Source organism: Pan troglodytes, chromosome 9, assembly GCF_028858775.2.
Source record: "Pan troglodytes isolate AG18354 chromosome 9, NHGRI_mPanTro3-v2.0_pri, whole genome shotgun sequence".
Classification (NCBI taxonomy): Eukaryota; Metazoa; Chordata; class Mammalia; order Primates; family Hominidae; genus Pan; species Pan troglodytes.
Window position 1 is genome coordinate 103,174,276 of NC_072407.2, and position 16,511 is coordinate 103,190,786.

The following is a 16,511-nucleotide window of genomic DNA, read 5'->3' on the forward strand; positions in this document are numbered from 1 at the left end:
GGCATTTGAAGTTAAAGCCAATCCTCATTTATCATTCTGAAGTTCCTAAGGCCCTTAAGAATTATGCTAAATCTACTCTGCCTGTGTTCTAGAAATGGAACAACAAAGCCTGAGTGACAGCACATCTATTTACAGCATGGTCCACTAACTACTTTAAGCCCACTGTTGAGACCTACTGCTTAGAAAAAAAAATTCCCATGAGCTCTGATGGAAATGTACAAGAAGGTTAATGTATTCATGCCTGCTAACACAACATCCATTCTGCAGCCCATGGATCACTGAGTAATTCTGACTTTCAAGCCTTATGACTTAAGAAACTCATTTTATTAGGCTACAGCTGCCATAGATTGTGATTCCTCTGATGAATCTGGGCAAAGTACATTGAAAATCTTTTAGAAAGCGTTCATCATTTTAGATGTCATTAAGAACATTTGTGGTTAATGGGAGAAAGTCAAAGCATCAGCATTAACAGCAGTTTGGAAGAAGTTGATTCGAACCCTTATAGATGACTTTGAGGGATTCAAGATTTCATGGAGGAAGTAACTGCATATGTGGTAGGAATAGCAAAAGAACTGGAATTAGAAGTGGAGTTCAAAGATGTGACTGAATTGCTAAAATCTCATAAAATTTGAACACATGAGGGGTCTTGTCTCATGGATGAGCAAAGAAAGCGGTTTCTTGAGATTCAATCTGCTCCTGGTGAAGACGCTGTGAGCATTGTTGAAATGACAACAAAAGATTTAGGATTTAGGATATTATATAAACTTAGGTGATAGTGCAGCAGCAGGTTTTGAGAAAAGTGACTCCAATTTTCAAAGAAGCTCTACTGTGGGTAAAACACAGCATTGCATACTACAGAGTAATCTTTTGTGAAAGGAACAGTCTATGGATATGGTAAACTTCACTGTTGTCTTATTTAAAGAAATTGCCACAGACACCCCAACCTCCAGCAATCACTACCTCGATAAGTCAATGACCATTCACATCAAGGCAAGACCCTCTACCAGCAAAAACATTACAACTCCCTTAAGGCTCATATGATCATTAGCAATTTTAGCAATAAAGTATTTTCAATCAGGGTATGTACATTGTTTATTTAGACATAATGCTACTGCACACTTAACAGACTACAGTATAGTGTAAACATAACTTTTTTAGATACCAGAAAGCAAAAAATTTGTGTGACTTGCTTTATTGCAATATTTGCTTTATTGTAGTTGTCTAGAACAGAACCTGCGATATCTCTAAGGTATGCCTATAACAAATACATATAATGTGTCTACTATAGTGCCTGGTATATAGTAAGGACACAAAAAGTGGAAGTCTCCAACCTCCCTCCCTAGCCTCTCACATTTTTAAGAATTCTTCCTAGAGAAAGGAGCATTCTTGGTAGGGGCCACAGCCTGCCTGCCTTCTATATTTCAGGTTCACTGCTTTAGGGAATGAAAAGTAGTGTTTTCTCAGCATAAGACTGAAGGCCCCCAGATCTTGATCAAAGAGTATTTTAAATAATCTTAGGTCTGATCTCCCTGGCATGACCTTCTGCCTCTATTCCCCATTGCTTCTAGGGTTAATGTTCTCAAAAACAAAGCCAACCATTTCACCTCTCAGCTTTGTATCTGGTTCCCCTCTGAGCCAAGCAGAACTTTAAGAAACAGCCAAACAGCTAGCTGAAATGCCATTTCTGGGTCCCTTTCTTAGATATTTTGACTTGGCTTACCTGGGACGAGGTGCAGAAATCATCTCAAACCGGTACCCAGGTGATTCTGAGGCAGATAGCTTGAGGACCGAAAGAACACTGGCTTACCAGACAAAACCCAAAGTAGATCAGGAGCCAACTTTGGGATGTGTTGGTTTGAGATATTCAGTCTGGAGTTCAGGGGAAAGGTCTGGGCTGGAGACAGAAATTTGGAAGTGATTGGATTATGGGTAGTTTATCCACAGTTTTGAGACTGGATTAGATAACCAAGGAAGTAAGTATATAAACAGAAGGGAAGAGGACCAAATACTCAGCACTGGACCCTCTCATATTAAAAGCTAAAGGAGAAGAACAGTTTGAAGGGGAGCTAGTGAGGAAAATCAAGAGAGGGTCGTGTCTTGAAAACCAAGCGAATAAAGTATTTCCAGGAAGGTGGAGTGATCAATTGTCAAATGCTACCAATGAGTCAAGTAACATGGGACTGACAATTGCCCATAAGATTTAGTAACATGGTAACCTTGACAAGAGAAGTTTTGGTGGAGTGACAGAGGTCAACAACTGATTGGGTTAGGTTTAAGAGTGAATGGGAGAAGAAAATGTGTTAGAAGAGTTTTGCTGTAAAAGAAGAAGAAAAATGATTGGTGGCTGAAGAGTAAGTGAAATCAACAAAAGTAGTTTGTTTATATTTTAAGATGAGAAAAGGAAGAGCATGTTTGTAGGCTGACAGGAATTATCCAGTAGAGAAGGGGAAAAATGATTTAAATGTTGCAGGAGGATTGGTAGAGCCTGTCCTTGAGTCAGCAGGAGTAATCTGGATCTAGTGGTCAAGGAGAGAGGGCTGGACTTGAGAACTGCAGAGCTCTGGTAACCCAAGAAAAATGGGATTATAGTTCAGAGGCCACTTCTGTCCATACAGATGGTGGTAGCAATTTCAGAAAGTTTTTTTCCGAAAATTAGGAAGCAAGGCTGTTAGCTGAAAGTGAGGACAGGAGAGTGCTGGCAGGCTGAGAAGAGAAGGTGGAAGACAGCCATCCAGAAGCCATGGAGAATGAGGGGACTGTCTGCAGGGCAGATTATCTAGTCATAATATTCACTTTCAATTCCACATACCAGTTATGAAAAGCTTCTCTTACCCCAGAAATTCAGCTAGCAAGTATCTACTCTCCCTGATGTCAATCAATTTTCATTACAAATACTTAGGACAAAGAGACACTAGATAATGAATAAGAGGTAATATTAACAAATAAGAGAGAAGGTTCTGTGGGTTCCAATCTCAGCTCTACCATTTTATTTACTATTTATCTGTGCAAGTGATTTAAAATCTTTGTGTTTAATATAACACATTTAGCCAAGTTCCTGACATATGTGTTCAATAAATGCCACTATCATGAAATGTGTTCAGAACCTAACTGAATTTTTTTGGAAGATTTTTTAGCAAGTTAGAAAATCTTATTTCAAAATGTTTATGTATGAAACTATAAAATTTTGATCTCTTATAATACCTTCACAACAAAATCAAATAACAGTGGAATCATCCCCAAAGACTTGTTTTCAAAATGCTATCTACAAAACAACAGTGTCTTTCAAACAGAAGTTACCTCCTTTTTTCTATCACGAACATTATCTTTAACTTGAAGGGGCAGATTAACTGTACCTTCTGCTAAATATCTTCTTTTTTTTTTTTTTCCAGAGTCTTGCTCTGTCACCCAGGCTGGAGTGCAGTGGTGTGATCTCCACTCACTGTAAGCTCCACCTCCTGGGTTCATGCCATTCTCCTGCCTCAGCCTCCTGAGTAGCTGGGACTACAGGCACCCACCACCACGCCTGGCTATTTTTTTTTTTTTTTTTTGTATTTTTAGTAGAGACGGGGTTTCTTTCACCATGTTAGCCAGGATGGTTACGATCTCCTGACCTCGTGATCTGCCCACCTCGGCCTTCCAGAGTGCTGGGATTACAGGCGTGAGCCATTGCACCCGGCCTATATATCTTCTAAGTATCATACTACTGAGACACTTGTCATCATAGGAAAGGTCAGCAATCTGAAATGCATATCCTTTTATAAAGGAAAATGTAAACAGCAAAAATTTACTTAAGGTTTGGGAGGTAGCTGGAGGTAATTAAAACATGAGATAGTAAACAATTCCAAGTTTGCTATCAGGCACTACCAGCCTAGGGATTTATGGATTGTTGCCTGCAATAGGGAAATTCTCACAGGCATCTACTCTCCTTGAGCCCTTGCTTCCTACTCAGTTGTTAGGCCCTTTCTATTTCCTACTCCTTGCCCCAGCTGCTAGCCTACAATTCCCTAATTTCTATTAAAATAGTACATAGAGAGGTTCAGTTCTTCATACTTTCATCTGTCCCCCCGTCCAAAGTGGCCTCTGGATGGGCCTTTGCACAAAGAAACACTCACTGAAGTGCTCTGCTTAAAGAAGATAAACCATTGTGGTCTCCACTGTTAATTACAAAAAAGTTGCCACAAACTTTGAAATTACAATAATTTTTAAGATTTAATATTTTAAATCTAATACTTAGTCAGGATTCAGACTTTCTCCTTCCATACCCTGCATTTAAACACCAGGGTTAGATCTTCCTGTCCTATACTTCCACAATTCTCAGCTCACACCTCTCATAGATATTACCAGACTGCATTTCTGCAACGTGTTTACGTGCCTTTCTCCTAAGTTATGAATTTGGCTCATCCATTTTTGAGTCTCAATATTTAACACAAATCCAGGCACAAAACGGCATTATTTTTGGTATAAATTAATAAATAAGCAGACGACTAAATGAAGTGACAAACCAGAACATCTCAATTCTCATAAGTTATTTTGTGCACAAAAATTATATTATTTCAATATCCTGCTGACGACATTATGTAGAATATAATACAAACAATTTGAAATTAAACTACTTCTCAGAATCTGTGTTACCAGTTTCCTAGCTGTTCTCTCTGACTTCAAGCTATCTAATCTCTGTACAAATATATTCTGCATGGTGCTTTTAGGATAATCCTTCCTAAATACTACTTTCAACATCACTCCTTTACTGAGTAAAATGATCATGTACTTCCTATTTCTGAAGGTGACATCCCCCACCCCCACAATTCTCTTGTGTCGCTTTCATCACCCTTCTCAATTGGTTCCAATCTACCCATTGAACCCATTCCTCTCTCCACAACCCTGGCTCAGGTCCTTAGTGCACCATCCCCAGACTGTTTTCCTTGTCCCTTACCTTTCTGACATTAATCTTTCCAATATACTGCTGATATACTAATTTTCTTAAATATTAAAATATGCCACTACACTGCCCAAAAAATATTTAGGGGCTTCTCACTCTTTACTCAATTAATTGTAAACACCCCATTGTGCATTCCACATTTTCTTGACCTTCTGTTTTATAATAATCCTCACCATTCCTTTAAAGCAGTGGTAAGCTAACTTTTTTGGGGGTAGGGATAAGGGGTCACTGATCTCTTTCAAAACCTCATGAAAAGAATTATCCTAGAAAAAACACAAATAATTTATATATAATTGTAAGGGATTCTGACCATGTTCCATGCTTTAGCCAAATTGTCCTTCTGCTCAGTCTGTAGTTTTTGTTTACAAAAGCCATTACAATTCTTGCTATCAAAAATTTCATGCATTCTCAGCAGCCCATCTAGCATGCTACCCTTTCCATAAAAACACATTTTGGTCTCCCTAGCTAAATATGATCTTTTTCCCCTTGGAATCAAAAACTCATTTGATTTATATATTACCTATATTATACTTGAATATGGGATAAACTCCATGATTGAGCGAAAACTATATAAAGTTAGGTAATATGGCTTATTTATCTTTTATAGCTCCCTGTAGAACCCAGCATGGTACTAAGAATTTATTAAAAATGGTAAGAATAGGCTGGGCGCCGTTGCTCATGCCTGTAATCCCAGCACTTTGGGACGCCAAGGTGGGAGGATCACTTCAGGTCAGGAGTTCAAGAGCAACCTGGCCAACATGGTGAAACCCCATCTCTACTAAAACTACAAAAATTAGTGTGTGTGGTGGTACATGCCTGTAATCCCAGCTACTCGGGAAGCTGAGGCAGGAGAATCGCTTGAACCCAGGAGGCAGAGTGCAGTGAGCTGAGATTGTGCCACTGCACTTCAGCCTGGGCTACAGAGCGGGGACTCCATCTCAAAAAAAGAAGATAAGAATAAATGATAAGAATTGTTTATAAAAATTTTCAGGGCTGCTACATTGCAAAAAGCCAGCAGGCACCACTCTCAACATAGTCTATAAATCATTTCTGAGTACATGTCCAAAATCTCTTAGCTGAAATGTATTGGGCCAATTGTGTTTCAAAATTCAAAATTGTTTGTATTTTAGAAAGATAAAATAGAGCAACACTTAATAAAACATTATATTTATGCAGCAAAATGTATGAATATTTACATAGACTACAAGATTTCCTCATGTGATTTCAGATCAGATTTTGCTGCCAAACAAATTCACGTCAGGTTAGGTATTGTTGACAAGTGACTACAAGAAAATTTTTGTTTGCAGTGCTTTTTGAATATTGAGATTGTGTGTGAGGAATCGTGGGCCTGTGTCCATTCTTGGCTCCATCTACTCAGGAAGGATTCCTTAATTCATGATACAGAGTAACCTCAAGCTTTTGCTTCAATATTCTTCAAATTTCATTCTTTGTTAGTCTCTTTCAACATTCTAGGTTACCTGAAGGTGAAAAGTGGCACATATGGTCACTGGACACCATTAGGGCAGCAGAGGCTAGCTGAGACTAGGCGGGGCCAGTGTGGAGGAAAGTCAGGCACCAAGTTGGTGTGTAATTGCAGCCCCTTCAGTAAATACTTGCTTAAAGAATGAAGCTGGGTGCAGTGGCTCATGCCTGTAATCCCAACACTTTGGGAGGCCGAGGCGGGCAGATCACCTGAGGTCAGGAGTTCGAGACCAGCCTGGTCAACATGGTAAAACCCTGTCTCTACTAAAAATAAAAAAATTAGCTGGGCGTGGTGGTGGGCACCTGTAATCCCAGCTATTTGGGAGGCTGAGGCAGGAGAATCAGGCAGACTTGAACCAGGGAGGCACAGGTTGCAGTGAGCTGAGGTCAAACCACTGCACTCCAGGCTGGGTGACAGAGCTAGATTCCACCTCAAAAAAAAAAAAAAAAAAAAGACCAAAACATGTCATCAGAAATTGGAAGTCTCTCATCCTGACAGTAAGCACTTAGTTATTTTCTTTTGGATAGCTCTCTATACCTAGCAAGATCAAATGGGTACAATTTTTTACCCAGAATGATATTGTTCCTTGCTTTTTCATAAAATAAAATATTTTAGAGACTTCTTGACATCTGTAGTATAGACAGCTAACTCACTCTTTTCATTGCAAGGGTATACCACAATTTGCTAATCTCTTCTTAACAGACATTTGGGCTGTATTCAGTTTCTCAGTATTATAAATAATGTAATACTGCAATGAACATCCACCTACAGGTATTCTAGAGTTCTGTAAGGATGAGTTTCTAGAAGTAGAATTGTTGGGCCAAAGTAACGCATATTTTAATTGACAATACCAAACTATCTTCAGATTCTCCAATGGTCATTATTTGTTATTCATTATTATTCCAGTACTCAAATTGCTGAAATTCCCATTATTATTTTAATCAGTAACGCTTATTAGTGAGTTGAGCCTTTTTCATACTTCTGTGGGCTGTATTTTGTGAACTGTCTTAATATTTTTTGTTCATTTTTCTTCCTGTTTGTCTTTTTCTTGATTTGTAAGAATATTTTGTATATGGGTAATAATTTCCTTTTGATTTACATATATGTTACAGTTTCCTAATTTATTGTTGTCTTTGACTTTATGAATTTTTTGCCTTATATAAGAAATTTGAGATTATATAGCAAATGGAGCAAATTTGTTTTTGAATTCTGGATTTTATATCAAATTTAGAAAGTTTTCCATCCCAAGACTATAAATACATAACTCCATCATCTTTCCATACTTTAAGGTTTCTTTTCTTCAAATAAAAAAAAAATTAAGTTGTTGACCCACCTGAAATTTTTCTTATGTATAATAAGCCAGGAGTCACAATATTATTATATTAAAAAAACTATCAAAAATAAACGTTTCTTAATTACTGTCTCTGTTTTTAAAGGCTTTGAATAAATCTTACTAGCTCAATAAACTACCTTTTCTAACTACTGCAGACAAATCTCTGCCAGTACTACTATTATTTGGGGTAAGTTAACTAACTTCTGAGTCTTTGCTTACATATGAAGTGGAAATGGTAAATTCTACTTTTTAGGATTGTTGTGAAGAATAGAAATATTAAATATAAAGCATTTAGCATGGTTTCTATTATATATAGGCAATCAGTAATGACAACTCTTGGTACTTTCCTCTCTAGTTCACTTATAGCACCCTAAGTCTGCAACACACAATTTAATCAAACACTAAATTTGCAGTGTTGTCTGTTAATCACTCACTTCCACACACACACTGCAGGCTCCTTGAAATCAAAGACTGTATCTTTTCCTGCAAAGGAATATCCAGTGGAAGTTAAGGGCATTGACTCCAGGAGTGGAGTTCTGCTCTACTGTTGACTAACTGAACGAATCTTATCTGTAAAATGAGAAAAATAGAACCTGTCTCATAGGTTTGTTGCAAGAGTTAAATGAGTTAGTAAACAAGGAGACATTAGAAGAGTACCTGAATTTAGTAAACACTCAATAAATGATAACCATTATTTTTACCCTTTAATTTTTATATTTCATACACTGTTTTGAGCTCACGGTCCATACTCACTACATGTGTATTCTATCTCATAAATAAATCACTTGGTCATAGAAGAGTAAATAGCATGAAAAGTATTTGCATTTTTTTCCTAAAGAAATAATGATTACTAGTAAATACTATGCTTTAAGAAAAAAGTTATGATTCCTTAAAATGTCATATAAAGTACACAACACAAGACGCTGTAGTAGCAGTTAAAAATAAAGCTCAAAACCTGTTAATTTTTAAAAATTGAGCATTAAAATGTACTTGTTTTGCAGGAGTTAAAATAAAAAGGAAAACCCAATAGGCTATTTACATATCACTTATTAGAAAGCATAACATCTCATCAGAGGAGAAAAAAAGTCTTGATGATAAATTATATGAAGTATGCATTATATAGTTAATTATATGAGGGCCATCTAGCCACAAGAAGGATATTGTGTTCATCGGCCTGTCCTCAAATTAGGTAGATAGGGAAGATATACAGAGTATGTGACTTTCTGATGTTCTTAAATGACAATGGAGTTTAAAAACCAAGATGTAAACCAGCAGTCCTCAACCTTTTTGGTATCAGGGACCAGTTTTGTGGAATACAATTTTTCCATGGATGGTGTGGGATGGTTTCTGGATGAAATTGTTCTACCACAGATCATCAGGTATTAGATTCTCATAAGAAGTGCGCAACCTAGATCCCTTGCATGCAGAATTCACAATAGGGTTCTCACTCTTATGAGAATTTAAGGCTGCTGCTGATGTGACAGGGAGGCGGAGCTCAGTCTGTAATTCTCGCTTGGCCACTGCTCACCTCCTGCTTTGTGGCCCACTTCCTAACAGGCCATGGGCCCGCACCGGACCATGGACTGGCTGTGGTACCAGTCCACATCCTAGGGGTTGGAAATCCCTTGTGTAAATGATTAGTGTGCCTATTTTTGAGTGTCTGTCTTAAGTGTCAATTATTTCAATCAATCCTTTAAAGAAGTGACTGATAAAAGATTCCCTGGAGTTACTTTGTTTTTTTTCTGACAAAAGCAAAAGCTCTATAACTCAGATGTGATTTTCGGCTAATAATGTGGCCATGCTGTTAGAAGAGTGAGCAGTTGGACTTTAAATCTTGATCACAAATGGTCATCTCGTCTTTGCACAAATGCCAAAAAGATACCAGCAAATAGAGCCAAAAAACTTCTTAGGAGTCACTCGAATAAATACTTGATTGAGATCTAAGGGTTTCCTGTTATAAAGGAGTGCTTTTTAAAAAAAGGTTGGCTGAGAATCCTTTGTCCCAATAAAAATCTCAAGTGGAAATATAAACCAAATAAAGAAGTACAGAGCTGTTCTGAGTAGAAGAAGGAACTTGACTGAGTTAAGGAGCACAATTTGAAAACCAGTCTCCTATAAGAGACCATGTATTTATCTGAAAAAGTATAAAGTAATTAATATTTGCTCAAATACAAAACAGTCTAGGAAAACAGCACAGAAGCAGGAATTTAAGACACAGAAGTTAGAGTCAGACCTCCTGAATAGTAGAAACCTCTCTTTACACCCATCTGTAAAATATAGATACTAACAGAACCTCCACCTCAAAGGACTCTTACAAGGATTAATTGAGCTAATCCAGTGAAGCAGTTAAAACAGTGCCTGGGTTATAGTGAAGGCGACTTAAGTGTCTATTAAATGAATAAGCCTCTTGCACAACATCAAGATATGTTAGCAGAATAAACTGCCATCCTTCTCCATGTGTCTAACTGAATACTACGGTGTGTTGGCCACGGCTCTGGCATAACTTGTACCAAGGTATTCTCATGTTCACTAGTTGTACCACAGGTTTGTTCTGTTTTATTTTCTTCTTCTTGGTTTTGTGCATGTCAAAGACAGGGTCTGCATACATTTTCATCTTCAGTCCCAGCACAAGCAACTTTTAAATGTAGGATCAATACATGTATCTGAAGTGAATAAATTAGTGAATCAAATCATCTTAGCAGCAGGTAGAAAGCTAATCATCTAGTTCATTTAGAACTGTATCAAAATACTTCAATATATTCTGGAAAGAGAAGCAAGACATGTACCAAAGGAGAAATGTACAAAAAGGGTTTACTCAAGTAATAGTGTAATTAGTAATTCCTAAATATAATGATTTTTCATATTATGAAATATTAAGCAGTGGTTAAAAAAACAAGTTGGAACTACATATATGAACAATAGAGCTTCAAGTCATTTTTGTATCAAAATAACATGATGCATAAATTATGATATATAATACCATTTATATATTAACATACCCCAGAGAACATATTCCACACACACATACACATACACATGGGAAAAACTGAGGTAGAGGTATAGAAAGACGGTAGGCAAGGGAACAGATTAGAGGTATTGATCAAGAGGACTTAAGCCTTATTGATAACATTTTCATTTTTTAAAGGAGATGGATTTTTGTGTTACTTGAGTAATTAAAGTACAATGATTCAGTGGCCAGAACAGGAGCAGTTATTAGCACTAGCACGCATGGCTAATACCACTGCTTCTCCTCTGGCTCTTGTAGTGGTATTAAAGTACATGTTCTGAAAGAGTATTAAAAATCTGGGAGCTCTAAATAACCAAATATGAACAGATGACACCAAATGCTATCTTTTTAACCATTTCTTTTTCAGTACAGTAGAGGTTTATTTCAATGAACCATAATGTAAAGTGGTGCTTAAAACCAATCTATCATTATCCATGCTAAACACTAAACTGAGAGACCTCAGCTTGAAAAGAAATTGGATATAGAGTTTTGAAATAAAATCTAGTGAATTACTACATATTTATTTTTAGGGTAACGTGAAAGCTGCTATAGAGTAGACTCTATTGGAGATTAAATGAATATAAATAAGATTATTGGCAAAATATCTTCTCAGAGCCCAAATATTATTCAAATTCAAATAGATTATAGTAGAAGAGATTGCTGGATGATCTGTGCACTACAAAAGATGGAGAAAGCATTACAGAGCTCTAAATATAGAACAAATAAATCGCAGAAGTTGCTGATGAAAAATTGGATGTCAATCTTTCTCTTTCTGATGCTGTATCAAGGAGAACTATGCTACCAAACCAGTTTTCATTACTAGCCTATGACACCAAGTATACCCAACTTTTGAAAGAAACACTTTATTCATAAAAGTATTTCATTTCTGTCTAGTTTCCTCTGTAGTCTATTTATTGTGATGTCTAGGTCTGAAAAACTTACCCCATTATCTGACAGAGGGGTCAATTCTCTAGTTGTCCAAACATTGCATAAACGAATCACTTACCACATGTGCAATTAGTCATGTGTACACAAATAGGTAAAATGTCTCTCTCCACCACTACACTATAAACTTTAGTCAACAGCCAGCAAGGTCTCTCTTGTTTTACTGTGGTTTCACCAGTACCTAACACAGTGCCTGGCGCATGGCAGGTACTCAATAAATACATGAACTAATGTAATTAAGGTAATTGCTTCATGAACAATTAATATATGAATAAAAGAATGAGGACAGGCCGGGTGCGGTGGCTCACGCCTGTAATCCCAGCACTTTGGGAGGCCGAGGCAGGTGGATTATGAGGTCAGGAGATTGAGACCATGGTGAAACCCCATCTCTACTAAAAAATACAAAAAATTAGCCAGGCGTGGTGGCGGGCACCCGTAGTCCCAGCTACTCGGGAGGCTAAGGCAGGAGAATGGCATGAACCCGGGAGGCGGAGCTTGCAGTGAGCCGAGATCACACCACTGCACTCCAGCATGGGCAACAGAGCGAGACTCCGTCTCAAAAAAAAAAAAAAAAAAAAAAAAGTGAGGATAATATTGCAATACAATCGAAAATCCTTCAGTACCTACTTAGCTTAGTGTCTTCTAAGTAATACATTTCAACTGTATTATAACATGTGTTTAATGATATTACACCAAATGTATTCACAACAAATGCTGTCATTGAGTAAAGCATCCAAAAAATAAAAGTGTGGCATTATCAGTTATGATGACTGGATCATGTAGCAGTTATTTACTGGATGCCTAGTATATTCCTAGCACTGGGCTGGTTACTGTGTACTGGCAAAGATAAGCCATTGAGAAATAGTCCTTTCCTTCATCATACCAGGTTAGTAGTCTGCATTTGTAGGACTGGCAGGTCATTATTACTTCCTCTCTTTGGAAGGCATTAAGTCAATTCCTGACCCTTTCATGGTTCACTCCAAACCTACAAGTCTTGGTAAAGGAATGCAATGGGCTATCCAACCAACTGGTTTTTGGCCAATACTATATCCTAAACAGTTCAATTAGCTTAAAAGAAATCATTTTTCCCAACTCCTTTCTCCCATTTCCTGAGTGGTATCTTATTTCTTTATCTCTTCTCTCTTCTGTCTCATTTCCAGGGAAACCCAGTCATCCAGAATGACTTTATAGGCTTTATCACCTCCCTCTCCTAACATGGGAGGGAGGTGAAGAAACTGGCAGTTGGCTCCTGCTTATGTCTTCTTATTGCTGCCCTAAATGTGAAGTTAATATGGTCCATCCTTTTATATCACACACTTCTCATTACCCCTGCTCTTGCATTCTCCTTTAGGATTCACTTTTACCTTCCTAGATGTTTCATCACTTGGCTCACATCTTTTCTTCTAATCCTCTATTGTTTTTCTTTGACTGCATTTCCTATTATGAGAAAGGAAGCACAGTGGTCGAGGGCCGGGATTCTGGATTCATACCACCTGGATTTGAATCCTGACTTTACCATTTCCTAAGTGTATTAAGACAGCTTAACATCTACAGGTCTTAGTTTCCTCATTTGTAAAGTGGGAGTAATAATAATAATACCAACATTATAACAACTAAATAAGTTAAGACCTGCAAAGCACTGAAATAGTCACTGGCACAGAGAAAGCATTTTATAATGCCATCATTTTCATTCTCATCCTTGGCAACATTAGTATCCATATTGTTGCCTGTTTACTTTAAACTTCTGGCCATATTGGCATCCACACACAGCGCCACCTTGAACCAGCTCATCACGCAGCATTGCTTTATTGAAGATTTTGAACCTGATATAAGTCCTTCTACTTATCTTTCTCATTCCTGAAAACTCCTAGAACATTCTCTCTATTCTCTTGCCTTAAATTACCGATTCTCCAAATTCACCCAAACACTAGCAATCTAGTTTCTCAAACTTTAACTCTCTCAATTTCCTAATGTGAACATTCAATGCTTAGTCAGTGTAATCTTAATTTCTTCACTCTTCTTTGACTGTATATACTTAAAGCTCTCCTCAATGCCTAGAAAGCTTATTTGTCCTTTACTAATCAAATGTTCATATCTTCCATGTAGCCTTCTTCATCATTCAAGAATATACATATTTCAGCCCATAACCACCTTGCTCTGTCCAAATACAAAAACTCACAAACCACACAGATCTCATATACATTACAGAATTGCTTACTTGCGCATTTACTGAGAATTTTTATTTAGATGTTTATGTGCATATGTTACCTCCCTAACTGTATTACAAGTTCCTTGAAAGTAGAAATGTCAATGGAAACTGATAATATGTCAGGCCTTCTTTTACATACAAGTATCAGCTTATTTAATCTTTATAGCAACCCTAAGAAATAGCCACTGTTATCCTCATTTTATCTTAAGGCAGAGAAAAGCGAAGTCAGGGAAAGGGTATCTTTGGCATAAATTGCTGAATGAAGGAACTTACTAATGTAGTTCATAATCTTGTTCTAGTTTCATGAATGATTTATCTGCATCAATCTTAAGCAACTCTTTGTAATTATTGCTAAATAAAGGTGCTTCACTTCTAGTACTCAAGACTATAGGACCATGCCAACAGCCGGAGTCCAACAAATGCTTTCTAAGAGTACATTTGGAAAGACTTCGTCTACAGTTTTGGATGCTATTCTAACAAAATGACGAGAAAGCATTTGTATTTTAGTTAGGGTGCTCTTTGTTCTATATATGCACTTTATGAAATAACTTCTGTGAATCAAACAGTTTATATATCTACTTTTGCATATCATCTCTGATTTACAAGCGCTGCAATGTAAAAATATTTAACCTATGTTTACTAACAATCAGCTACTAACTAGTTTTGTGACCTTTGGAAACTCATATTTATGTCTTTGAGATTTGCTTATCTTTCAAAAGAAGGAGCTGGGGTAGGACAAATTGGCCTTAAGAGGATTCTAAGGGAGTCATTCACTTATAAAATTATACTATCCTTAGGAGACTTTAAGAAGAGAGGAAATCATATTAATGCAGAAGGCAATGTTTAAGAAACCAGAACCAAAGTCAGATAAAAATGGTAACTCCAATTACCCATTGGAAAACTGACTTTTCCACACAAAGAACTTCCAACTGTAACTGTAAATAAATAATGTCAATGGGTAAGAGCCACTATCAGTTGCCCTATTTTCTCAAGTACCACTTTTAACACTGCCTCAATTAGTTTAAAATGCAATCAAACCCCCTAAAGCTGAATATGTTCAACATCAGTAAAATACATTCATCTTTTGTGAGAAAAAATCATGTTCTAAAAATATACAAAGCAAATATTTGTTATGAAGAACTCCTTTGAAAGCTCCCTTAAAGTGAAATTTCCTATTACCTGCTTTTCTGCTTGTAAGGAGAGGGCTCTTGAAACAAACAAACAAACAAAAATCCTCAGAACAGGAAACAAAAAGCCAACATTCAGATCCTTGGTTCCTTGTCTAGGTGTGATCTCAGCACTCCAGAGGGAATCCTAAGCTTCATTTTACATAGTTATAGAATACATTTATTGCTGGTATTAAAATATGAACTCTTTCAATGTATTTTTATCTTCAAATGTAAAGATGTTTGGCTGCTTAGACTTTAGGTAGAAAGAAATTTAAAAATATTTTCTTTGAAAGTTAAAATCTGAAACACACTATGCAAGTAAATCTGAAATCATTAAGCACGTAAGTTCAATGAGTTTAAAAACATGAAAGTTTTACTTAAAGCAAAATACTTCTTTAGAAATTATGCTACTGTGATGTCCAGATTTTTTATTTTAAACTGTTTAATCCTGTCCTCTTATATACCTACAAAAATATACTGAACAAAAAGAGAATTCAAAAATTTGTTTAGAATTACTTCTTTGTAAATATTACATAAATATTCATGTAGTCAAAAGACAGTATCATGTAGAAAACTGCATCATATACATGTTGTGATATATGTTCGTGTATGTACAAATATGTATACACATACATGTACATATGTGTCAACTACCATTTTTCTTTTAATCAAAATTTTAAAGTACTGCATACACATATATCTACATAATAGATATATAAAAGTACTATTAGAACAAAGCTGTTTCCTCAAAGCTAAGCAGTTAAGGAACAATAGTAGCACTGTCCTCAAGATTTTTATGACTTATGTCTAATACTGAAAGTGTTAGTCAAAGAGTATGCAATTATAGTACCCAACCACATTCCATTTTGAGTACCATAAATAAAAACATATTGTTAAAATGTCATCATATATTTTAAATTATATGGAAATATCACCATTTCTTAAAAGAAACAAGGAATAATTGAAATCTATACAATATTAGATGGTCTCCATTTACAATTAAACCAATAATAAAGGATCAGGGGAAAGGAGCCTACCTTCCATTGCCCTCTTAAAGAAGACCTTACAGCTCCCACAGGTAAGGACACCATAATGACAGCCTGATGCTTCATCCCCACAGATTAAACAAATCTTCTGAGGTAATGACTCGAAGCTGTATTGTGGGCTCTGGCTGGCTTCTGAATCCGGCCTTGAAATGCAAAACAAAGTACTCCATTTATTTTTAAGTGCACCACTAATACTAAAGGTTTCTTAAACCAGTATTAACAGGGTGAAAGGAGATTTTAAAAACAGAACTGTATATATACACTTGAAAGACATGCAAACTAAACTTGGTAATAGACTACCCGTAACTGGATTCACCATACTTGCAAATGATTAGCCATTCATCAGTAGCACCAATATAAAAGAACAATAATTAGTGTAT

At 36.6% G+C, this 16,511-nt stretch overlaps 1 protein-coding gene across 2 annotated transcripts in view; it reads right to left on the minus strand.

Annotated features, from left to right (window-relative positions):
* Nucleotides 1-16,511, minus strand: part of PGR (progesterone receptor) — a 90,236-nt gene that overhangs the window by 70,984 nt on the left and 2,741 nt on the right. For both annotated transcript variants that reach the window (NM_001135613.1, XM_063782550.1), the window contains 1 exon segment: nucleotides 16,123-16,274. In NM_001135613.1, coding sequence (NP_001129085.1) covers nucleotides 16,123-16,274 — 152 coding nt within the window.